General features: G+C 46.9%; 1 protein-coding gene across 3 annotated transcripts in view; it reads left to right on the forward strand.

The window, feature by feature from the left end:
- The window catches only part of NRP2 (neuropilin 2), a 115,974-nt gene extending 110,776 nt beyond the window's left edge, over positions 1 to 5,198 (forward strand). For all 3 annotated transcript variants that reach the window (XM_027052759.2, XM_015074142.3, XM_053215673.1), the window contains exon 17: positions 1,897 to 5,198. In XM_027052759.2, coding sequence (XP_026908560.1) covers positions 1,897 to 2,201 — 305 coding nt within the window. In that variant the 3' untranslated portion in view covers positions 2,202 to 5,198. The remainder of the gene's footprint in view (positions 1 to 1,896) is intronic.
- The last annotated feature ends 21,215 nt before the right edge of the window (positions 5,199 to 26,413 follow it).

The raw sequence follows: 26,413 nt of genomic DNA on the forward strand, positions 1-26,413 counted from the left end.
CAAAGAACAACTTTAGACCAAGATTGATGCATTTAAGAAGAGCTGTTTATAGAACAGCTGCTTTTAACCCGACCTTAATCAAACACTTCAAGTGTAGTTATAGAAACAGAGTGACTAACCCAAACAGCACCTTGTTAACTCAATGCAGACTCTCCCTGCGAAACCCTGTCTAACGCTCCTTTTATGGGCAAAGCTGTGGAACTGGCTTAAAAGGAGAGGCCACAGTAGGTGTAGCAGCAAGAGGCACTATGATGGGTACAGAGAGCAGGGGATAAGGATACAGAAAGCCGGATTCCTATTCCTGGTTTAACTGCTTGCTAAGTCTGGAACCTCAAGTGAGTTATCTGGTCACCTAATTTCTTAAAAACCTGAGTTTCTTCATCTTTCTTTTTTCTTTTTCTTTTTTCTTTTTTTTTTTTTTTTTTTTTTTTTTGAGAATGGGAGGTGGGGAGGAGAGGCAGAGAGAGAGAGAGAGAGAGAGAATCCCAAGCAGGCACTGCCTGTCAGCATGGAGCTGGTCACGGGGCTCGATTTCATGAATTGTGAGATCATGTCCTGAGCTGAGATCAAGAGTCGGACACTTAACCAACTGAGCCACCTAGGTGCCCCTGAGTTTCTTCACCTGTTAAAAAATTATAATAGTACCCTGTCTTCTTCGTGGAATTATTAGGAAATCTTACAAAATGAGCTGTGGATGTGGTCATGCCTTGGCCACACTATGGAAATAATAAGTATATTAGTCTTCTAGGGCTGCTGTAACAAAGTACCACAAACTGGGGGTCTTAAAAAACAGAAATTTATTTTCTCACCTTTCTGGAGGCTAGTAGTCCAAGATCAAGGGGTCAGCAGGGCCGGTTCCTTCTGAGGACCATGAGGGAAGGAAGGATCTGTTCCAGGCCTTTCTCACTGGCTTGTAGATGGTCATCTCCATGTTTTCAAGGCAATGTCCCACCTGTGTCTGCCTCCAAATTTCCCCCTTTTATAAGGACACTATCCGTATTAGATTAGGGCCCACCCTAAAGACCTCATTTAAAGTTGATTATTTCTATAAACACCTTATCTCCAGGGGTGCCTCAGTGGCTCAGTCGGTTAAGCGTCCAACTCTTGATCTCAGCTCAGGTCTTGGTCTCAGGGCCATGAGTTTAAGCCCTGCGTTGGGCTCCACGCAGGATGTAAAGCCTACTTTAAAAAAATTCAAGGCCCTTATCTACAAATAAAGTCACATTCGGAGGTACTAGGGGTTAGAACTTCAACATATGAACATATGGGGGACATAATTCAACTCATAACAGTAAGGTAAGGTGTATGTCAAGTGAGTGTGGTGGCTTGAAAAAAGTCTGCTGCTCAGATGGCCAGCAATACTAAATTGGGAAACTTGTCATGTGAAAATAGTCTCAGCCTGTCTATCCTTTGGTTGAACTTGAAGCAAGTGGACGTGGGGGGTGAGGAGGCAAAGAAAGAAGCGTGCCCAGATCACGGGATCACCCCAGTGTCCCAAAGGCACCCTGAAGCTTTTATCAAAATCTGAGCTTACCTAGTCGGAGTCAAATTATTTAAATATCAAATAATTAGTGCTAGCTATGTGCTGGACACCAAGCACTTTACAATTATTAATTCATTTAATCCTCCTAGCAACCCAGTAAAGGCAGCCTTAACAGTATCCCTGTTTTATAGATGGGAAGACACAGGCAGAGAGGTTAAGCAACTTGCCCAAAGTCACACAGCAAAGACCTGGTGAGGCTGGGCTTTGACGCCAGCCAGTGCACTTCCAGGGTCCCCCTGCTTGTCTTTGTGCCCTGAAGAACCTCTACACTGGGCTGGGGCGGGGGGGTGGGTGTCAGTCACTTCACCTCGAAAGAGGCAGTGCCCACAATTCTCATATGCTTTGTGTCACAGATGAGTATGAGGTGGACTGGAGCAACTCTTCTTCCCCGACCTCAGGGTCTGGTGCCCCTTCGGCCGACAAAGAAAAGAGCTGGCTCTACACATTGGATCCCATCCTCATCACCATTATCGCCATGAGCTCCCTGGGCGTCCTCCTGGGGGCCACGTGTGCGGGGCTCCTGCTCTACTGCACCTGCTCCTACTCAGGGCTGAGCTCCCGCAGCTGCACCACGCTGGAGAACTACAACTTTGAGCTCTACGACGGCCTCAAGCACAAGGTCAAGATGAACCACCAGAAGTGCTGCTCCGAGGCATGACGGATTGCACCCAAATCACATCTGACGCTTCATTCCAGCAAGAGGGGCTAGTGAAGATTACGTTTTTTTTTTCCCTTTGGAAACTGAATGCCATAATCTCGATCAAACCGATCCAGAATACCGCAGGTGTGGACAGAACAGACGAGTAGAGGGAGGCAGGGCGATGCTGCGAAGGGGGTTACAACCCACCTAGAAGCGCGGTGGCTGAGTCGTTGCTGGGACTAAGACGGGAGCTCATCTCTTTGGGGGTCACAGTTCTATTTCGTTTGTGAGTTTGTTGTTATTATATTTTATTTCTTTGGTCTGTGAGCAACTCAAAGAGGCAGAAGAGGAGAATGACTTTTCCAGGATAGAAGCAGAGTGGCGGTCATGGTACTCTGCTTCGTCTTTCTAATCAACACTTGAAAAGCAAAAGGTCTTTTCAGACTTTTCATCTTTAGGAAAAAAAAAAGCTAAAAAAAAAAAAAAGCCGTCCAACTTATCCTGTCCTCTGATCGTTTTACGACTTTACGGGATCTGCTGTGTAGGTTCATGCCAGCCAACCCTACAAGCTGCCGTTTCCAGTCCTAGCATTTAAGTAGGATGTTGTTGCCTTTAACTTTTTTTATCCAGGGGAAAATTGCCATTTTAGGGTCAGCATGAATAGCTCTTTCTTATATGCGATTTAAAACAAACCAGAAAGGAAACTTCACACGTCAGAAATCCACAGAAGCACCTCCATGTTAGAAGCGGACAAGCCTTAACGTGCTTTGCGACTAGGAGCCATTCATTACATCTAGACCTAGAATTTGTGGCTGTGAGGCTACTTCGTGGGGCCTCTGGTGGTGGTTTTACTTTTTCTTTACCCTCCTCCTTGCTCTTCTAAAACATACACACACACGCGCACACACACACACACACACACGTGCGCCCATTTGTCGGGCATCTTGTCCCCAAGGCATAGCATTGTTTGATACTCTCAGAGATGGGGTGGCAAATTCAGGCTGTTAGTATGTTTTTCCCCCAGTGAAATGTAACTGGAGACCACTGGACGGAAAGGAGAACAGTGGAGAGGGAAAAGGAAATCCAACCTCTGTGATCATGTCATAGCCAAGGCTAAGCAGACTGTACAGAGACGTTTTGATGAATCAGTCTCTCCTATAGGTTAGTAAACATTGACTATTCCTCGGGGTTTACAGCATTTCAGGAGAGGCAGGTAGGATGTACACGAGCTGATTTGAGCCAGAAGTATGCAAGGACTGTGGACCAAAACACTAACAACACTGCTTCAACCCCGGAGAGACCTATGTTCTTAGGTCTCTCTTAGGTCACACACACACACACACACACACACACACACTTTATGTATTTTTTATTAAGTGCCTTGAAACAATGAAGAAAACTGTATTTTCCCTCTATGTAGAAATCAGTGAGTATCCTCTAAGTAAGGCATCCCTTCTTCCCTAACCCCTGTGGCCCCACTGCCAGCTCCCCCAACTCACCGCTAATCCTACTAATGGATTGAGCCCTGCTTCCCAAGGCGCAGTCATAGTCCTCGATGACTCTCAGCTACTCTAGAAGGGGAGGCATCAGAAAAACCGTGTGAAGGATAAGATTGTCCGCGTCAAGATCCAAATCTTGATTTTGTAGTAATGCCTAAAGATTGCCTGTGTGCTGGAAATACCTTTGAAACCCCACCAGTATGCCCAGCCCATTGCTTATCAGTGGTAAACTGTCAGACCATTTTTGCTGCTATGGTCACCCACAAGTTCATTTGTCTCCTACCCAGGTGAAAGGGAAAGGGTGAATGGGACTGGCTGATTCCCTTACATGTTAACTTACGGAAATACTAGTTCAAATGGTAATGTCACAGTGTTTTGTATGCAGAGAGGGAGAGTCCAAACCGACAGCTATTTATTCATATATGTGTGTCTTTGCGAGCCTTTGAGTTCTCTGTATCTACTGTGTATGTGAATGGTCACGTGGGACTCAGTGATGTTGTTGTGACTTTGACCTAGGGCCCGAGTGTCACCACTGATCTCGCACTCGTTGGCACAGTGGTAGTTAGAGGTGAAAAGTAAAGCTGTCAAGCCCAAGGGCTTAGCTTTAGGACCCCCCCCTCCCGAGCTGGGCATGCAGCAGAAGCAAGCTTTTCATTAGCCCACCCTCCTCTTCGCCTTCCCACGTAGCTCAGTGTTCAGGAAGCTAGCGAGTCCTAGGGATTTCCAAAAGTTGCCTGCAGAAGAAGAGAAGTTCAAAAGCCTACCCTGGGGGTCCTGGCCCGCTCATGCTCAGCGGGCCATTGTACGGTTCCCCAAAGACCAGCCCTGTCTTCGGCCTGCAGTTTGCCTCTAAGTTACCCACAACCCAACCTGCATCCCTCTCCCAGTCCTCGAACCATACTCACCATTGGCTGGTTTGAGGCCCTGGGTGGGCCCTGCTAAAGGAAAGCTGGCCATCCGGGGCTGCATGTAGATACCTCACCAACACCGGAGGCTGGGCTGTCCTAAGACAGAAAGACAGTGGGGCCTGATTCTAACTCGGCCAGGGGGCACCCTGGTGCATTTGTTTTCTCTATCTGCAGGTAGGCTAGCTGACCCGTCTCCTTGAATTGTTCCCTTTGGGAAACCCAACTCACAGTATTGATCTCCTTTTTTGCCTTGTACTGAATGACACATTACCTCCACGCTCTCCCGGACTAGGCAGTCAACAGGGCCACAGGGTTGCTTTCTCTCTTGGGCGGGGATGGGGAGTTGACAGGGTTGAGGGTCCGAGGAATGAGCATGAATACAAGAACACAAGGGGAAAGGTTAAGCTGTCACACAGAAGATTAACTTTTCCAGAGTTTGCAGCTAAAGGTATTCGACCATTCGCTGGCTGAGCCAGATCATGGGAACTTGAGAGCTTTTACTGTGATTCTTCAATGTAAAAAATAAACGACAAGGTCAAACTGTGTTTATATGATTTGTATAAAGCCTTTTTAAGATTGCTATTTAAATAAACATTATACCAGAGATATTTTTCTGCATATTTTTTATCGGAGACAAAGAGACTTGGATTGAGCATGACCAAAGCATCCCAGTTTGCCCAAGGCTTCCCCTGGTGTTAGTACTGAAAATCTTATGTCCCTGGAAACCTCTCAATCCCAGCCAAACCAGAATGGTTGGTCATTCTCCTAGGACAATGTTTCTAAACACTTCTTATGGAGTTAGGAGGTCGATTGGCTGGCTTTTTATAAAGTGAAAGATGGGGATGGGGAATGGGCTACCTGGACAGGTCGGCTACTTTAACTCAAAGGCTTGCCCAGTAAAGTTCCAAGACTATGATCCCTGTCAACCCCCCCCCCCTCCCCCAAGATATTGCCAATCCCCTGCAACTTTTGACTCCTCACTGCTTCTTCCTGGTCAAACATTAGCTTGTCAACATCTCTGCTGATTTTAAGGTCTGTGACACTGCTCCTCAAAGTGTGGGCCAGCGGATTAGCATCGCTTGAGAACTTGTCAGAGTTGTACATTCTTGGGCTCCACTCCAGATCTACTGATTAAAACACTCTGGGACGAGGGCCTAGGGATCCTGTGTTTTAACAGCCCTTCCAGGGGGTTCTGGGACACTTTCAAGGTTAAGAACCTCTGATCTCAGAGAAAGGCAAAGTAGCCTGGCCTCCCAAAATGGTCAGGGATCTTTTCAACGATGGGTTATTGGATTCAAAGCAAACTAGACTTTGGCCAGGGAAAGCTAAATTAGGAGGTTGAGTTCACCTCTAGGCAGTACCAGGTCCCAGGGAAGGAGGAGGGAGAAGCTGTACCATGAATTTCCCACATACACATAAATGGGAGACTCCACAAGACAAATTTGCCACCCCCCATCCTGAGGCTGTATTCACCCTGGAAAGGAAATTTGGTTCAATCATTTACTCAGGAAATGTTTTTGAGTACTTCCTGATTCTATAAGCTCTTGGAGCTTACACTCCAGTGAAGGGGACAGAAAGCAAATAGCCAAACACATAGAATAAGGACTGGTTATGTAAAAGCAATAAACCGGTGGCTCTGATGGAAAATTACTAGACATTGAAGGTGTAATATTTGTGTTACTTGAGTTTGTATTTGCAAAACACGGCTCTTTATTACTGATGTTATAGGATTTGCAGTAATTACATAAAACCGTCTCATTTTAGAGTCAACAACACTTATCATAATGAAATCTAATGAATCTGAAATCTAATACAATATATCTCTTTAGAACTCCCTTTTAAAAATCACTAAGGTCACTCCCACTAACTGGGTGGTCAGAAAAGGCCTCTGAGGAGGTAATATTTAAGCTAAAACCTGAATTGACGGGGAGGAGTCAGCTCAGCCAAGTGCCTGGGAGAAGCTTTCCAAATTGAAGGAACAGCACTGAGAGATCCCCGCTGTGGGAAAGAGTTTGCTGCGCCCCCTAGGAACACAAAGCAATGGTTGGTTAAAAGCAGGATCTTGAGGGGGGAAAGGCATGGAGAAGAGGCTGGGGAGCCGGGTAAGATCCTTTAAGGCACAGTGGGGAGATGCTCTCTGATCTGTATCACCCTTTGGCCTTCCTTAATTTAGAGAAAAGACAGCTCCTCACCCTGACCCCCACCACCACCCCTGGCCATTCTTCACTGGCCGGTAAGGTCACCACAGTCAAATTTCTGCAACTTCCCTCTCTGCCCCCCTGTGATCTTGACGGTATCATGTGTCTCCTGAGATGCCTGCTTCTATCATATTACTGACCTTAGCAACAATAACAGAGGTTACAATGAAAGCAAATTTGTACTTGCCTTTAGTTGAGATTTTGGGTATTTTCAAAGTCCTAAGAAACTAATAATATCTCCCGGTCCCTAGCCATCTAGTGTTTATATAAGGTCTTTTTTTTTTTTTTTTTTTTTCCTTATCTGCATCCTTCTGGAAATGTTTATACAACCCTCAGGGGAGGGAGTGAAATGAAGTTGGAACAAGCCCATCCTTGAGGGAAACAGGACCCATCTGGATGCTGAGGTGCCCTTGTCTCTGCAACGTTGGTGGTAGCGATGGGGGGGGGGGGGTGCGCGGTGGGGGAAAGGGAAGCCTGAAGAAGAAATGGAAAGATGACTCGGTTCCAGCTCTTACAGGCTTCAGGCTCTAATCCCAGGCTGAGCTAAACAAATTCCTGGGGAAACATTTTCCCCGCCAGGGGACTGGGTGTGAGAGGAGGAGGTGATGGTCAGAATAGGAAATGCTACCTGTGTGGGTCCTCAGAGCCGCCTTGCATCCACCCACAGGCTCCACAGAAACTGTGACTCTTGTTCCCATCAACAAAATGGGAAGGGCCCTAAGAAGCCAAAGGCCTGGGAGGCAGAGGCACAGCTTGCTTCTGAATTCCCACTTCTCAGAATTCCTGGGCCTCGCAGCCTGCAAGGCTTGGCCTCCTCGTTCCTTTCCTTTGACCCTGTGAGGAGCTTCTGGAGGAAGGGCATGCCTTCTCCATACTCCCTGAAGACCGGGCTGAGAGACCTCTGAGGGAGGGGCTGCCGTTGTTTTCGCAGCTTATCCAGAGAATGACACCTGTTTCCTCTCTCTTCTCTGCCAGAAAACCCCATACAACACCTGTGTGTGCAGGCACACGGTTCCTGTCATGGCTGGCTTTCAAGTGCTATGAGAACGAGAGACCCTTCCACTGAGGACTCATGCCTCACCTGGCCCCAGGGTCTGAGCCTTTCCTCATCCCTCCTCCTGCCCTGTGGCACCAGGTTAGCAGGGCCCCTCTCTCCACGGAGGACCCGGCCCAAGCAGGTCCCACACAGGGTGCAAAACCCTGTCCTGAGGCCCAGCCGGGCCCGTGTGCACACAGAGGGGCCCAGAAAAGCCCTCCACCAGCAGGGAGGTAAGGCCCAGGGGCCAAGGACCCAGGATGTGAAGATTTGGGGTGCTCTGCTCTGGGCCCCTCACCAAACCAGCCAGCCTGGGCAGCCGCGGTCAGGCGTGGACTCTCTGACACCCCCATTCGGACAGAGTCCCCTGGAAACCGGTACAGTTCTCGCCAAGGGCAAACGGCAGCCTCCGCAGCCCCCAGGCCTCGCTTAGAACCGTCTGCAGGGCCAGGATGCTGCGGTTTGGAGCACAGCTCCGCTAATAAATCTCCATCCTGAAGCCCTTGACTGCCTCCGCTGGGAGCTGAAGCGCAGCCTTTCCGAGCGCCCGCTGGCTGCCCACCCCCCCCACCCTCCCCCCCCCCCCCCACCCCGCCCTGCCAAGCTTCACGCATAAGCGCCCTGGCAGGGCCTTGCCTCCAGAGCCCTGGCAGGCAGCCTTTCTGGATTTGCCCTCTTTCTCTACCTTTCCCCCCGCCACCCTCACCACCTAATCTTCTTGATTACTCACATTTCTATTCCCAGCCAATGATTTTTAAATCCTGTGGGAGTTCAAAGAAACCGTTAGAAGGTTTTGAAATGCACAGCGCTCTTCTAACCTTGAACGTGGGCATGCTGAGGAGGTGGGAGAGCTCTGGTCCCAGAACTTGCGAGACCAGGGTTCTCAGCTTTGCCTCAGAGCACAGTGACCTCGGGAAGGTGATGCACATTTTGGCTTTCCCATCTGGGCAGAGGGCAGTTGGGCTAAACCAACTCTGAGCCCCGGGCTCTGACATCCTAGCGACGGAACAGTTCTGTTTGGTTGTCTGTGTGTCGCACGGTCCGAAAAAGCTCTGCAGAGCCTCCTGTCCCTGCCTTGCCTCCGTGGTGTCCCTACTGCGGAGGCGCCGGGGAGCACATCCTTGGGCTTGACTCCACTGTGGAGCTGGCCCAAATCCCAGCTCCGTCTCGGCAGAAGTGCTCTCTTTGCCAGAGCCCCATGGAAGCAGATGTGCTTACTGGTCTCCCACTAACTCCTGAGAAAATAATTAATGCATGGATTCATTCATGTAGTGAACACGTTTTATATTAAATGCATGCTATGTGCCTTGCTAGGTGCTAGGGGACAGTGATAGGCATAACAGACGTGGTCCCCGCCTTCAAGGAGCTTGCAATCCAGACGGACATAAGTGAATCCAATAACCACACGAATCTATCATCATAACCAGGGCAAGAGCTGTGGAGTGACGTGTGGACAGCTGTGAGTTCGTGAGGGGTCAGGAAAGCCTGAGCACCGCGCCCCATGGGAGCTGAAACCCCGGGCCGGGTCAGGTGAATGGGAAGGGCAGGGGGAGAATGTGTCAGAGAGAAGGGCCAGCATGGACAGAGGTTCGGAGCCAGAGGGAAACCCGGGTGGAGCAAAAGTGGGGGGGGGGGGGTAAGGAGAAACGTCTCGCTCCCCCTTTGTACCAGGACCTCCAGCCCCGACCTGGCACTTACCATGCAAACACAATAAATGTTTCCTAAAGGAATGAGTGATGTATATCAATTCTTCCTCATTGCTACCTATGCTCCACTCTAGACGCAAACCTGACAGATTTCCTAGAGGCTGCACTGAGAAATTATGCCCCCAAGTCCCAACGTGGAGATGGGCACTGTTTCGGTTTAGATATGATGATTCAGGTTAAATATATTCGGATTAAAATACCGTTGAAAAAGTTGGAGGCTTGCCAGAGTTAACAAATTAAAATATCCCGTGCAGCCACTGTGGAAAGGAGGAGGGTGGCTCCTCAACGTGTTATTCATAGAATTACCATGTGATCCCACAATTCCACTCCTAAGTACATACACCCAAAAGAATTGAAAGCAGGGGACCAAACAGATACTTGTGCACCAACATCCACAGCAGCGTTATTCACTATAGTCAACAAGTGGAAGCAATCCCAACGTCTGTCAACAGGTAAGAAAATAAACAAAATTGGGTGCACGTGTATAGTAGAATATTATGCGGCCTCAAAAAGGAATGATGTTCTGATACATGTTACAACATAGATGAACTCTGAAAATATTATCCTAAATGAACTAAGCCAGACACAGCAGGACATGTCCTACGATTCCACTGATAGGAGATACTAGAACAGGAAAATTCAAAGAGACAGCAAGTGCCTCAGAAGTTACCAAAGGCTGGCGGGAGGAAGAATAGGGAATTTGCTGTTTAACAGGTACAGAACCTGGGATGGTGGAAAAGTTCTGGAAATGGGTAGTGGTGAGGATCGCACAACATTGTGAATGTACTTAATTCCACTGAACTGTGTGCTAAAAAACGTTTAAAACGGCCAACTTTATGTTCTGTACATTTTACCACAGTTTAAAAAAGCAACTTGCCTTTTTTAAGAAGTCTTATTTTTTATGTCTAATACTCGGGACATACTCAAACTGAGCATTTATTCTTTGCCTGAAATTTACATGTAAGTGGGTTTCGTGTATCCTATCTGGCAACCCTAAATGTGGGGCTTTATCTTCACCATGAGCTTCCTAGAACCTTCCCAGGGTTCAGGTACCATCATTTCAAAACCCAAACTGGGTGCTTGTGGTCTGATAGGCATGAGAGTACAAACTAGGCTAGGATATCAGGGGGGTGCCTGCCCTAATTATAGACTCAGCCCTACACAGAGGCCACGAAGTGACTCCCTCAGCCCTCACTCGCTCCCTCAGTGAAGAGGTAGAGATTAAAAATCTTGGTTGGGTTTCCCATCTGTTGTTTAATCATCATGATCCACAAATGCAGTAAAAGCTGGTTGTAAACCCCGTCTTACGATTGACCACGTGGCTAGAATTACAGTTGCAGATGGCGACGCTCATGCGGATGACTCAGACGATGGCCTTGTCCCCCGCCATCAATGCGTCTTCACACCAGAGTTGGTAAGAACCCATGGGGTGCCCAGATGCCTAATTGTACCACCGCTTGCACCCATGTCTTCTCGATGAAAGAAATTGCCTCCCCGGCTCATCATGCAGCAAGAAACAACAGGTGCAAGAGGCAAAGGCCACTTTGGAACCATTTGGACCAGAGAACATGGCTCAGTGTAACAAGAGCGCCCACAGACTTGGCATGCTTGCGTTAATCTGCCTGCGATGTGGGCCTGGAGTCAGACCACAGCCCCGGAGTCCACGGCTGCCATTCCAGGTGGTCCCACCTACTCCTTCTCCCAACCGAGACGAAAGGCGGCGGGGGAGGGCATTTCGTGAAGAGATGGGTCGTGTCCAATTCATTTTTACTAGGTGCTGACAAGTCACTGCGAAAGTCTGGAAATGTGTAGCACAGCAAAAACACACGGGTCACAATGCACTGGTGAATGATTACCAGAGGAGAAATTCATTACAGGCTGCTCTCAGCTCCCATCACATAAGGAAGTGTTACATTAACAAGATGGAAGGTCCCTGTGCTCCCCTCCCCACCGCAGCCGCCACTGCCCCTGCCTGCCACCCCACTATTTCAATTTGTGTTGCATGGTGGGAGTGAAGCCCAAAGGCGGGCAAGTTCATTCAGCTACACTAATCAAAAAGGGGGCCACGGCGGCAGCCAATGCCAATGGCAGCAGATTCAACCTGCCTGCTACGCGAAATTCTTTACGTCCGGCCTGCACCGGCTATGACTGCTGTAAGTCTGGCACCTATCTATGGCATGAAAACAGGGTGAGGGTTTTTGAGGGGGGGTGGGGAGGGCTGGTCCTATAATTTGCTTTTCATCCTGGGTGCACGTATGTCCCGGTAGATGTGCCTGGCCATCACCCCTGTTGGCCTCCAGGTCCCTTGTGCTTCTGCCCTGTGCTGACACAGACACAGACCGATGTAGAACCTAGTAGGTGCCAGCATAGATTCTGCGCTGGAGACAGCGGAATGACCAGGACGAATGAGATACACTGGGTTTGGAGCCCCTCTGGACCAACAGGTGCTGGGGCAACGGGAACAGGGAGTCTCTGTTTTGTGGTGGCCAAGAGGACGTTACAGATCAAGTGGCCTTCAAGTCCTTGCTCTCCAGTGTCACATGCAGTCATTGTCTCATTCCTCTTCCTAATCCCTCTTCTCCAATTACCACTTCCCACATTAAAGAATCACAGGCCACAAATGGAAGGTTAGCAGAGAGTCAACAGCACGCAGACAGATGGGTCAATAGTTCTTCCTTAATGGGATTTCTGCTCCTTCGAGATGCCATTCACAGCCATTCACATGCCGAGGGGCCAGCCAGCTGAATCTGCTTTTAAAGTCAAATGCGCAGCCAGGCCCAGAACCGACGGGCTCTGCCCGGGAGGGGGCTTCTCCGCAGGTGCCTTCTGCAGAAGACCAAAGAGCTCAGTCCTCTGGCCTCACCCTTGCACCCAGCTCCTCCCCACTGAGAGGCCCGGTCGCGTTCCCGTTGCAAATGCCACCCCAAAGTGGATGAGCGAACCCCGGCACACCCGCCAGCCGACACCTTGCGGCTGGCCCGGACTGAAAGCTGCCATTTCCTGATGCAGCTTTCTCTGGGCTTCAGCAGAGAGAGAGCATCTCTCCCAGCAGCGCACCGTGGAGACGCGCCCTCAGCTTTCCCCGCACGGGGGGAACCTTCAAAACTGTTCCATTTGTCTAAGCCCCATCCATCTTTAATGTCAGAGCCTACGTTTTCTCCTCACTTCCTTTTTCAAAGCAGCCAAGAAAGAAAATGTCACTGCATTTGGGGCCGATTCAACAGGCAGGCTTGGACGGGTGTTCTATTTCATTCTCCTGGCCCCCATGGTTTTAAATCCCGGGGAGTCTTCAGGGGCTGCCCCTCCACCCGCTCCACTCCTGCGTTCGTTCGGCACCGCTCTGTCTCCCCCGTTACGTGCTCCTCACTTGCATTCTTCGAGAGCATCAGCCTCATTGCTCACAAAGCCCTAGTTGTCTGCGGCCCCTGGAAACAGGACAGCGTGCTGATATTTCCTGGGGGGGAAGGGGCTTGCCAGGTGAGGCTGTCGCCACCCCCATCAACATCCTGCCAGGGATTTGGAGGCTGAACAGCTGACGCAAGCAAATGTCCCCTGTGCCGCCTTTTAGAAACCACGATCCCCAAATTTGTCCAAAACACGTGGAACCATCCCGAGCTGTGGCAGGTTGCTTGGGAAGAGTGTATGTACCTGCTCTCCCCCGCACGCCTCAAAAAGACTTTAAGCCGTGAAGGGCAGGTGGCAGTTCGGATGAAGATGACAGGTACAATGCATCCCCGACAGCCCCCGGCTCACCCGGAAGTAGGGAGCTGATGCCCTGATTGATACCTGAGGGGGAGGCTGTCAGCAGGGAGGACGGGAGGGAGATAAGGGACTCCATCAGTGTCAGACCCAGCCTGATGCGCACAGCTGTAAATCACTTTGGGTAAAGATTCTCAGCTGCTGCAGTGAAGAAGGGCGAGCAGGCAACAGGAAAACGAGGGGACAAGCACCTGGGTGGGCCCGGGGCTCTGGGATAAAGACGCTTGGCTGGGCCCCGGATGGAGATGCGCGAAACTCGGAACTCCCTCCGTCCGCCCTCAGCCCAAGCAGAGGTACAGCACTTTCCTGAGTCAATTGCCGAGGGTTAGAATACAATCTAGGGTGAACTTTAGGTCTGGATAATGCTGTTATAAATGCATATATTCCAACCAGCTGCCCAGGACGACTACCGTGGAAATCCTCCGCCCTCCCCTTCGACCCACTGCAGGAAGGTGGACGAGATCACTGTTGATGTTCTCGCCTGTCCCTGCCCACTGATACCTGGAGTGAGAAGGCGCACATGGTGAACTGTAAGGAAAGGAGCCCTCAAAGGCTCAGCGCTTTGATGAGAAAAGATTTCTCCGGTCCCAGAAAGCCCCAAGACTGCACTTCATCAACTCCCAACCATCCTGCGGATGTGATTAGCATGGGCCAAACCCATTTCAGAGATTGTCTTTGGACATGTTTTAATTAGACATTTACAAAATAATAACCTTTTTTTTTTTCCAGGGGACAGAGATTCCTAAGTTGGAAATAATGAACGGATTAGCGATTAATTAATTGCTGGCAGGTGTGGGGAGAAGCCATCTACGGCTTCTTAGCATTTTCCCCCCTTCCTCTCTTAAGATCATTCTTTCTTATTTTAATTAATTTTTGCCACCCCAGCATTCCTCATCAAATATTCAAATAAACTAAACAAATAGAGTGTACTGAGACCAAAGTACTCAATATGGTGTTTAATTGGAATTGTAGCCTTGTTTTCTCCCGGTGGAGTCTCAGGGTACCTGGAAGCTTTCCCTGGAAGTGGAATTGGACTCCAAAAGTGCATTTTTAGCATCCAGTTAATCTTCCTTCCAGGTGCCGAGGGTATGGCTTGATTGAAACGAGGAGGAGTAAGCCATTGAGTGGTTTGTGGTTTCTCTTCCCCCGTAAGGAACAGAGGCGGTAACACAACAAGGCTGTGGACTTTCTCCCACCCACCTGCGGCACCGTTCACTCCTGGGTGTCTATCCCACGTGGCACACGCTGGCGGACGCACCACGCGGCCGTTGCACAGGCCAAGGCCTGGTAGCAGGTGCGTGCCTTTGGCGGCCAGCACCTCTTGCGGCTGTGCTGGGGGCCTGCCGGCCCCGTTGCGCACCTCAACGACTAAGTCTGGCACAAGGATCCCGATCCGTGTACTCAAACCGAAGTCATGGCCAGAGGAGGGGTGACAGGCAAGACATGTGCTTGTGTACAAGACCCCAGCGCTCGCCTCCCAGGGAATGTGGACCTCATATAAAGTTCTGCTCTTTCCAAAGGGACAGCCGCTCGGAACGGCTATGGTGTGGGGCACTCGGGATCTCTTCTTGAATGAGTGAATGGTCCTTGTCTAACTCCAAGAGAGGGCTTCAAGGACATAGGTCTGGCTGTAATGGAGCCAGAGCTATTGGCTGTTTCAAAATGAGTTATGGGCTTCGGGACATTACTCCGGTGCCTTCCAACAGTTGAGAGACTCCTTAGGAGAGAGGGCCTAGGCTGTCTTCTGAAAAGCAGCCACATCGTTGGGCCGTGACCATAGATTTATCCAGAAATAGTGATTAGTAAGAATAAGAAAGGAATGGAAGGGGGGTTTTAAAAGAGTGTCTCTGGCGACCACTCTGTCCTTCAGCTCAAAGTATTTGTCTGCAGATCGAGGCAAAGACAGAAGTAGTTTGCTGTGACTGATGGAGCCCAGATGATTCCTTGTCAAGGATTTCAGTAACCGTGAACTGAAAGGTAAAGCAAGGTGGGGGGTGGCAGGAAAAGAGCCATGGGGAGTGGGGACACTGCTAGTCAGGAAGCTGGTAAGGAAATGAGAGTTGCTTCTGAGGGCTTCTAAAACCATGAGGGCGGAACGAGGGATCCAGCCGGAGGGAAGATGTTCTGGTGCTTCTCTCAATCAATCTTTTTCTCTCTCCCAAATTTGGAAGCATTAAAGGACTGGAATGCTGGTATAGGGATCCTAAAGCAGCCGTGTATGTGGTTTTTGTTTTTGAATCCTCGGGGATAGACTATTGGGCAGCTGTAAAAAAAATCGTAATAGCAAGCAAGTTCTTTATGTATAAATATGAAAAGATCTTTAAGACATATAGTGAAGCCAAGAAGCAAACTGGAGAATGATGTCTAGCATGCAGCACAGACCATATAAATTGCAGGGCTGTGCAAATTGAAATGGAGGGGCAGGGGGGGTCAAAAATTACTAAAAATTGCAAGACAGCAAGAGCAGAGCATTAAATCCAAGGCAAGGCCCTCCTGAACACGGGGCCCTGTGTGACTGCCACATGCACTCTCCATACCCACAAAGCCAGTATTGCTGGTATGCCTCCATGCGGTAAACCTGAAATGCTCAACAAGAACTAAATAATGAGGTTCACCCGTGGGGGAGTAGGTGAGCACTAGGGCAAGGAAGAGAAGAAAGGAGAAGAATTTCCACCATAAGCCTATTCGTATTTTTTAATGTTTGAGCTCTATGGATGTTATCTAGTCAAAAGTTAAAATAATCAGGAAAAAGTTTCAGGGCTCTAGGAAAGTCCACATAGACTATAAGCAATACATAGGCTCCCATTCGCATTAAACCGTCCCCTCTCTCACCACTCACTCACTTGCCAATGGACTCAGACTTCCAGGAAGCCAAATAAATAGCAAATATTCTGTGTGCATGTGTGTGTGCGCGTGTGTGTGTGTGATCTCTGTGAGGATCTCCTCGGCCTCCTGAACTTTGGTAGGCCTTGGGCACATGGGCCAGTGTCTACTTTCACAGAGGCTGCCCTCCAGGTTTACGTGGTACCCCTTCTGTGAGCAAAGGGACTCCAAATCTCATGAAATGCATGTGTTAGATGAATGTATCAGTAATAACACGATGCTTCAAGTTTAACTAAAAAGACATCTTCAGAATGGTGCAACCCAAAGAAATAGAGGCAGAACCAGAGATGCTCCTGAATCGCAAGGAAAAATAATAGTTTACGCATACTGAGTACCTACCGTGTGCTAAGTGAATTATTCTTTTAATCCTCATGATTCCCTGTAAAGCACATTCCACTACTTTTCTCACTTTGTGGATAAGGAAAATGAAGTCCAAAGAGGAAAAGTTGCCTGATATTACCCTGCCAGTGAAAGATAGAGCCAGCCAAAGACATCCTGGCTCCTGGGCCCACGCTCTAAACCACTAAGCACATAGAAGGGAAGCCCCAACTCTGATGTAAATGATCTATATGATATCTGCCTAAAATGTAATAATTCTTCTCAGCTGTTCCACCTATCGGATCTTCCATCCAGACACAAGTAGGCTAATTTGGAAGTAAGGGCTGACTACTTCCATTTGGGCAGATTTGGCGATGAGTTCTTTCATGCCATCAAGTCAAATGAACACTCGGCTCACCACTGTTTAAGGCCCACATTACTGTTCAGTATGGCCTTGGACTCCCATTTTTTTTGGAAAGGTTTCTTAAATTTTGACAACTTGACACCTCTTGGGAAAAAGTCTCCCGAGACTGACCCATAAGCTCTCCAAGTGATGTAAGTGGTAAGGCAGTTAAGAAGAGTGATGAGGAATTACTTCCAAGAGTACAGATAAATCACTATAATAATCCAGAGGCACAGAGGTGAAGATCAGAGGCAGAGGTTAACATTCCCGAGCTGAGGGAAAGAAGACTCCAGGACTCAACTGAAATTGGCTGTAAAACTATTACAAAGGCTGGACCAAACTGCAACATTCCCTTGCGAATTTTTCCCCTTCTGAGTTGGCTGGGACACCAGGAACAAGAATCGATGTAAGAGAATCATACATATGCCTGCACCGTCTATATTGTCTTGCATTTATCCTCCACCAAATTGTGGTGACTACTTTGATGAAAAAGCCAACTTAGGAGAGTGTTTTAGCACCTGAAACACTCCAAGGTTCTGGATATATGTTTGTGGAAATGGTGAATGAATGAATGAATGAATGACTCATCAGTCAAGTGATACGCTATCCTAACCCTTAAATGGGTTATACAAGAAATACCTCATTATAACAATCCAACCCCTCCCTGCAGCCAACCAATGAAATAGTCAAATGATCTCTTCCCGTTGACGCTTTATGGTAATTGCTAGAAATTCTATTCCCAGTAGGCAGAAGCTGGAGATGAAACAGAACCAATATCAAATTTCTTCATCGAGAATTGGAAGGTGAAAACAAAGTGTCTTGAATGTAGTAAAAGAGGAACATCTTGCAGATCAGCTTAATATATTGCCCTTGAATGTCTAAATGTATTTGTGTGTTACTGTCAAGTAACTACTCAATAAATGCTTTCAAGTTTGTCTGGCTTGTTCAGATTTAAAATATTAGGAGAGAAGAGAGGTTTGGCTGAGTTTTACAAATTCAATACCCAAGGTAGTATGGAGGGAAATAAAAACAGCTGGAATTTGTGTAGTTGCTAATTTAGTTGAAGAATAAGCATCCATCTAAGAAAAAAAAAATCCCTCTGCCACACCTGGAAGAGCCAGTTATAGAAGGGAAGGTAATTGCCAAAAGGACATTTTCCTTATTGAAAAATAAAAACCGTAATTTTATGCAAACTGCCATGCAGTCTTTTTCTTTTTCTTTTTCTTTTTTCAGTTTCAGAGTGAGGAAACAGGAAGCAAGAATGTGGTTTGGGGACCTTTATAAGACTAATAAGGCCAAGCTTTCTTGGGAAAGAGACAAGTTGAACCTCAGCCAGGTGATGAGACACGACAAGGAGGTCGAAGTACTAAAGGTGTTCAGTAAAAGCTGTAGGATGAGGGAAACTGCCAGGAGCTTGTGAGGAGAGACCAAGGGATTGGTCTAACACTCTAAGAATAATTGAGAATAGGGATATTTTGCTTAGAGGGAAGAAAGGAAAAGCAGAGTTACGGATAAACACTGGTTGATAATCAAAGTCTAATGAGACAAAGACTTAAGCTGCACATCGATTTTTGTACAGCAGTTGTTTGTATGTTTTTTTTTTTAAGATGGGTATCACTTTCTATACTCTTCTTACTATTTTTAAAGTTATAAGATTTTCTTACTTGCATTTCTATTTTTCTCAAAATGAGTGATTCCCAAAGCTTTTCTGCATCAGAATCACCAAGGAAGCTTCTGCAAAATGATGATTCCTGAACCCAACGCCCCAAAAAGTCTAATTAGGTGGATGAAGGGTTGGGGCTCAGGAATCTGTGTTTTAACAAGGGACAGGGAATAAGTCCTGGGTAATTTGATGCAAGGGATTTACATCGCGCTATTGAGAAGCTACTCTTATGATTTATATACCGGCTAATGTCCTGGACCTATGCAGCTGGAGCAAGGAATCACCACCAGGTGGAAATTTATCAAATTACAGGCATAATGGGAAGGAGGGCTCTGAGAGGTCAGAAGGTGGTGATTTTGTCATTGAAATGTGATGTAGTCCAATCACTACTCAATAAATGTTTCAAAGCTTATGTGGCTTGTTCCAATTCAAAATAAAAGGAGGTTTGGATGATTTTTACAAATTCAATACCAAAAGTAATGTGCAAGAAAAATGAGCACTAGATTTGTAAACAGCTGATACATTGTAGAGTTTCAGGGTCCGGGACACATGGAAATAGGAGTCAGGAAAGAGGTTGGAGAGCTACGGAAAAAAGTTTTGTCTACTTTTCAGTTCCACCTGCCTCTCCCCGGAAGTGATGAGCTGATAACACCCGTCAAGCTAACCTGTTAATGCCTGCATTAGGAAATCACCATTTGGTGGCGAATCTCTGTTTTGATCTATTCACCTACCTCTCCAGGTGAGGCACATCCAATCCTGCCTTACCAATACAAAGCATGTTCTTCTGATTTAATTGCAACCTTTCCCTCAATTGAGAGGACATGGGGGGGGGGGGGATGAATTGATGGAAAACAAGAACAGAACAGCATTTTGCTACCTCCCAAATATATATTTACCTCCTCCTCTCTCTCTTTCCATCATTATGCGAGTTCCCCGTAGCAGTGTGGCCCTAACACCAGGAACCTTTGTCATTTCCCTTTGCAGAATGCCTGTGGCTACCGTACGTCAGTAGAAATGTAGGAAGAATGGCTTCTTACCTCGATTCTGCAGAGGAAGAACTGTTTTTCATTGACCCATCATGGCACTCGTTCACCCAGAGAAGAAATATGAGCTGAGACATACTAAGACACATCCTCTCTTAGAGAAGTTCAACCCCTACTGGCTCACAGGAGCCAAAGATTTCTCAGAGGGTTCATTTCCTAAAGCTTTCATCATTTCAGAGGCTCTTCTGGCTCTTCTCTCAAGGTCCCTACCTCAGTTACCCAGCTATTAGCACCATGGCAACCATCAAGGACTACAAGCTTTGGGCAACACGATGTCCTCCGGTGGGCAAGTGTTTGACTCACAAAGTCACAGTCTTCCATACCAATCTCTCATCTTCCCGTTCATTAGTAACAGCAGATGGCACAAGACATCAAATCTTTGCAGGAAGCCACTGCCCTGTAGTGTGATATGAGGAAGCACTGAGCATTTGGCTTCAGATACGAATTTGCATGACCAACGGCAAATTACTTAGCCTCTCCAGGCATCATTTTCCTCCTCTATTAGAGGAGTATTTCTACTTTCTGGGTTTGTGAGAACTTGAGATAATGTATTCAAAATGCCTGGGACATAATAGGTGTTCAATAAATGGTACTTAATATTTTATGCATGAGCCTCAGGCTAATGTATGTGTGGACATTTAGTTATTAATTAGAAGGTAAATGAAAGCTGGCTGGAGGGAATTGCATTTGACCTTTAGCAAATTATTTCATTTAGATGCGCTGATGCAAAACTATCACATCTTATAAAGAAAGACAAAAATAAATCTGGCTGACAAAAGATATTTTAATAAATACTCAATCTTTCTCCAATGCCCTCTCCGTCTATGACCACCCCACTATAATTTGTGTGCCATTTAGGGAGGCTTTGTACCTTCCCGTCACTTGTCATAGTCAATCAACTGACTGATCAGGGGCCAGATTCAGCTCAAAAAACCTTTCTTGAGTGCCTGCATCTTGTGATGGCTCCAAAAAAGGAATTCTCAGTGCTTTTTTTCCCTCCAAATAAGCTTGCTAGCAAATTAGCATGAGTATACTGGGGTTGGTAGAGTCCCTCTAAATTATTCCTCAGTTGAGATCAGCTCAGGTGGTATAACGGGATGTGGGAACCTAATGTGTGCATCCTTCTATGTGCCCCATGTTATTGACAGGAAAAGAGAACCTGCTGCAGTCCGCGTAAAGCACCTTGTAACATGGAAGCCATGGCCTCTTACAGGAAGAACAGGGTGTATGTTCCAGCTGATGAGGGAAAAGGGAAAAGACCAGGGCTCACTGCAGACCGGACAGAGAAGAGACACATAGACACGCCATGACCTTAACTTGGAAATCGATGGAGACTCAACCAATGAATGAGAAAAGAAGGAAAGAGTGTAAAGGAGAAGGGTGGGATCCATGGAGGCCTCTCTGGGGATGGAGAGCAATCCACCAAAGAAGGTCAGCTGCAAGAGGTTAAGAAGGATTACAAAGCTGGAGTAGCCATTTTTTGCAGTAGAGTCAGTGACAAAAAACTGGCTGGCAACCTTAGGGAAGAAGTGAGCGAAGGCTACCAGGCTTAAGAGAAAGAGAGAGAGAGAGAGAACTAGAAAAGGAAGGAGAGCCATAAGAGGAAATCAATTGCTGATCCTACCCTGTTGGAAAAGATTCCAGATCCCACAACTGAAAGAACAGAGATGTGTGTTTATCACATGTGAGTCTCTCATGCTGCATCACACATGAGTAAATAGTGCTATCAGTGGCCTCATCTGGAGTTTCTCTGCCACTCAACCTATCTGGGATGAGGGGGCGTTAGAAAGTCCCACCCAATGAACTTTGCAAAAAAGCGGCGATTCGTTTCAGAAGGCTCCAACCGCGCCTGCAGCCAATGGAACAGGCTCACACGTGGTGACTACGCCCATCACCATTCCCACATATTCCTGCCTTCAAAAGCCCACAGAGCAGCAGGAAGGAGAGTTAGGCAAACATCTTCGGGACTGGTTTTATTAAGCTAATGTACCAGGCATTGCCCATTTTGCATCCTGAGAAGCCATCAAGCCCTTTGAACTTAGCATTTTCATCAGAAATCTTCTATTTTAAATAATGATACAGCAAATCTTTGGAGTGCCTTTTATCCAAGAACCTCAAAATACATTACCATTACTGCTGATTCTCAGCATTTGGTAGCTAGTATTACATTAATTGTCTAGATGGTTAAGCTAAAGCATCTAATGGTGAAATGCAAAATCAGCTACAAAGGGAGGAAAAGAGTTTAGAGTACTCTGGGTCAAGCTCTGACCATTTATCCACATAACTACTCTTACTGGTACATGCCAACATCCAGATGCACAATTACGAGCTAGGAGCAAGCAAAGACTTTATGACCGTCCATGCATCGAGGACATCGGTCAGGTTGGTGGCTGCCTGACATCTTTTACATATGCATCTTATGTTTGGAGAGGAACTCACTTCCCTATCTCCCTTGCAGCTGCAGTGCAGACATGGGGCCTGGGCCCCTCCAATCAGACGCAATGGCGGGAGGAGCACAACGAGTTCCTGGTGCAGAGGTTGCTTCAGAGCCAATTAGAGCGTCCAATGCATGGTGGTGGCTGCAGTGGCTTCCCCATCAGACTGGTTTGACGGCATAATTGTAGGCATGTTTCTAGAGGTTTAGCCTCTAGCTGGGCCCTTCAGCTGTCTCAATGATCCTGTGAACCCCTCTGTACCCTTTGAACAAATCCTTCTCCGCGCACTCAGCCAGACCCAGCTTCTATCACTTGCAGCTAAAAACCCTGAGAAGCATTCCTTCATATCCCATGAGAAATAGAGGTTCACAGACTTCCGTTCATACTTTCAGACAGGTTGGTAACTGCATCTCAACCCACCTTTGAAGCTGAAAGTCATTTGCTCAGTTGATATTTGGTATTTGTAAATATCTAGTATTCACGGAGCACTGAGGAAGTACAAAACTCTGTGCTAAGTTATTATGGAAAATATCTGCTGGGTCCCTGCTATGGGCTATACATCTCACTGAGAGCTAGAATGTCAGAAAATTCAGGAAAAACAGACATGGCCACCACCCTCCAAGAGCTGACAATCCACAGGGAAAGGCAGGCAGTAACTGAGGAATGACACTCAGCCCTGTAAAATTGCCACCGTGATTAGTGATATGAAGGGCAGAGAAAGCATCCCTGAGGGAAAAATATGTTAGCATGAGATATGCCTTTGAAAAGAGCACACCAGAGTCAGCTGGAATATTAACTGGAGGGAAATCAAAATAGACGGGGACAGACCAGTGAGGAGGCGATTTTAGATATTCAGGAAGGAGTTGATGGTGGCTTAGACTAGGGTGGGAGGGGCAGAGAGAGAGAAAAGGACAGACTCAGGAGATGGTTAGGAGGTAAAAGCGAGAGGACTTAGCAATGAATTAGATGTGGAAAAATGAGCTAAGGTCATAAATGACTCCCAGGTTGCTGACTGGAGCCACTGGATAGATGGTGATGTTTGTCCCTGGGAGAACACTGGGAGAAGGTGGAGTTTTGTAGGGCGCGGTGAGCTCGGTCTCACACGTGTTAAGTGATTCGCCTTTGAAGCATCCGTGAGGACTGGAGCTCAGAATAGGAGACTATGCCGGAGGCACAACATCATCTGTGCACCACCGAAGCCATTGTATGAATGGGATCTCTTAGGGATGGGTCAAATACAGCCTGAGAAGAGAAGGCCTTGGACCTATTTTTAAGGAGTGTCAAGGGCAGGTCTAAAAATTCAGGGACCCACGTGTCAAAAGCAACCGGAAGGTAATGATAGTCTGCCTATAAAACATCGACAAGGTGAAAGGCTTTCATCCAAGAAACATATCTTGATTCTGTTGCTACAAACTCCTTCTGCAATCAGGATCACACTCTCAGGGGCCCAGCCAGCCTATACCCGGTTCATGGGCCAAGCAGGGGCTGTGGCACACAGCAAGGCACGCGTCCTATCTAAAGAGGGTATTTGGGGGGCGCCTGGGTGGCTCAGTCAGTAGAGCGTCTGACTTCGGCTCAGGTCACGATCTCACGGTCCTTGAGTTCGAGCCCGTGTCGGGCTCTGGGCTGTTGGCTCAGAGCCTGGAGCCTGCTTCCGATTCTGTGTCTCCCTCTCTCTCTGCCCCTCCCCCATTCATGCTCTGTCTCTCTCTGTCTCAAAAATAAATAAACGTTAAAAAAAAAAATTTTTTTTAAAAAAAGAGTGTATTTGGTTCCAAGCCCAAACAAGTTATTCCCAGATGTGATGCTTGTATCCACTTCCCTCTAGTAAGTCTCCCCCTATTTGAAATAACTACCGTGGTTTACATTAACCTGAATGGACCTTGACTGAAACCGTGTTTAACCCAGCTTTTTAGAGTCAGAACCCCATTCTCTGCTTCTGCCTTGGAAAAAATCGATTACTGTGAGTTATTTTCCTGCTAAATCCCCTGTTTTTCTATTTCCAAATAGCAGTGATAGCTCCAAAAGACTGTTCTTCTACCCCAAACACCTTCCCTCGCTATAAATACTATCCCTAAAACTAGTTTCCAATGCCTAACACTCTAACCATAGGTGGCCCACCCTAAAACCCCTCCCATTATTCAAATGCATCCTAAAGACAAGGGTAACACTGACATCCTAGCCCCATGGTGTACAAACAAAGGCTAATCATCCCTGGCACTATAACATAGCTTCGCTTAGAAACCAGGAAGGCAGGCCAGCTGCGATAAAGGGATAGTCTCTGGAAGCCAAGGCTAGGAGTGAGGACGATAGAAGTTTGGAGTCATCTTGAAGGCAGCCTAGGGCAGAGGGAAAAAAGTAAGAAAAACCAGAAAGTAAGGGGAAGCAGTAGCTCTCAATGCTAATCAACTCTGGCTTCTGACTTTTTTTTTTTTTTTTTTTTTGCCTTCTCAATATTCCTTTGAAGTAATACATCATATATACTAATTATAACTGCCAGCTATTGACAAAATCTGACATGTCGTCGAACTGGATTTATTTCTTAGTTGAGTGTTACAACACACACACTCGCTCGCTCACTCACTCAAAATCAAATTCTTCCTCCCCCTTCGGACCCATCCAACCCCAAACTGGAATTATTAAACAGAAACATGAAACAGAGCAGACCAACAGTGCACGCGTGTCATGAAGCTACTGGGATTTGCTCTGCCTCAACCTACAGCAGGTGAGTCAACCACACACCTTGTCTGTGTTGCAGCTTCCAGGGCAAACAGCCTCCGGGAGACATTACACGGTGCCCGACACAAGATCGCTGTTGATACTTTCCACACCATCTTGGTTGGTGTTGGTAAGAGCTTGCCCCCAAATTCCCCTTCTGTTGACATTTGGCAGGGCTTCTGTCAACAAAACTTACATCAACCAGCACCTAGCAGAATGTCTCACACACGGTAAATTCTCGATGCTTATTTGAAAACAAAAATTAGAAGAAAATCAAAAGCAGATGAGCCATCCTCGCCTAACAACGAGCGAATGTAGTGAAGCGCTTAGTGTCAAACACATAGCAAGCATTACATTAAACATTAACAATTAGCGTTATTATTCTTCTCTGGAGTCCCTGTTGCTCTTTGTTCACATTCCGGGGATCCAGAAGAAACTCTTTCACTTCCTTCTCTCACTCCACCCCTCTTATTTAAATAGTATCACAACTTTCAGAGAAATTTAAACCACATCTCTCCCCACCACACACACACACACACACACACACACACACACACACAGCGTATGGTCTCTCAGGCATTGCTGAGGGGAGCATAAGCAGCAGAGCTCCTACAGAAGGCAATTTGAACACATCTATCAAAATTACAAATATTTTTCAACCCAGCAGGTCACACTGGAGAATTTATCCTCCAGATTACCTCCCCACCATGTGGCATACAACAGGTACAAGGTTGTTCTTTGCAGACTTGTTTGAAATGGCAAAATGGAAATGAGCCAAGCGTCCACCAATAGGGAGCTCATTAAATAAACCTTGGTAGAAGCAGAGCGTTTGAATACTATGCAGTAATGTAGACATTTTCAGTGAGGACATTTTCTGTGTACTTTCACATGGAGATCTCCAAGATATATTGCTAAGTTTTTGTTTTGTTTTGTTTTGTTTTGTTTTAATGCACAGAGTAACAGCATACAAAGCATTCCAAATTTTGTCTAAAAGTGGTGGGGGGGATAAGAATATATAGTTGCATTTGTTTTACATTAAGGAACTCTGGAAGTATATGAAGGAAGCTAAGAGGAATGACTGTCATGGAAGGAGAATGGAGAATTAGAAGGATGGGGGAAAGGGAAGGACCGAAGGGAAAACGTTTTACTGTAAAACTTTAAATTGTCTATTTAAGATAGATAAATAAACCCATCTTACGACAATCTAAGGAGCATGCCCCCCTGCCAGTGCTCTATAGTTGAAGTCGATGCCCTGGACATGCAACAGCTTGACCAGTCTCTCCCCTATTCTCCAGGCTTCTTCCCTCACCCGCTGGGGGATGATGCAGCCTTTGAGACGAGTCACTGTGCCTGGAAGCTGGACACCTGTGTTGGCTAGCTTATCACAGTCTATTGGACTATGGTCCTGTTCTCACATCTATGTATTCCTTCTGGGGCACAAGAATATAAACTAAGAAAAATCTCTTGGGTCACAGACTCAATGTTACAATTCTTCATTTCTTTGCTTTCATCAGTTTAAATCCAGACTTTTAATGTGATTTGCAAATAGCTTTGTATATGATATTAGAGGTCAGAGGACTTCTTAATCCATCTAAAAATATATAAACACACCTCAACAAAAATCCATTAAAAGTAGAAATAGCTAATCCTTTACTTGGGGA

This window comes from Acinonyx jubatus, chromosome C1 (genome assembly GCF_027475565.1).
Source record: "Acinonyx jubatus isolate Ajub_Pintada_27869175 chromosome C1, VMU_Ajub_asm_v1.0, whole genome shotgun sequence".
Lineage (NCBI taxonomy): Eukaryota > Metazoa > Chordata > Mammalia > Carnivora > Felidae > Acinonyx > Acinonyx jubatus.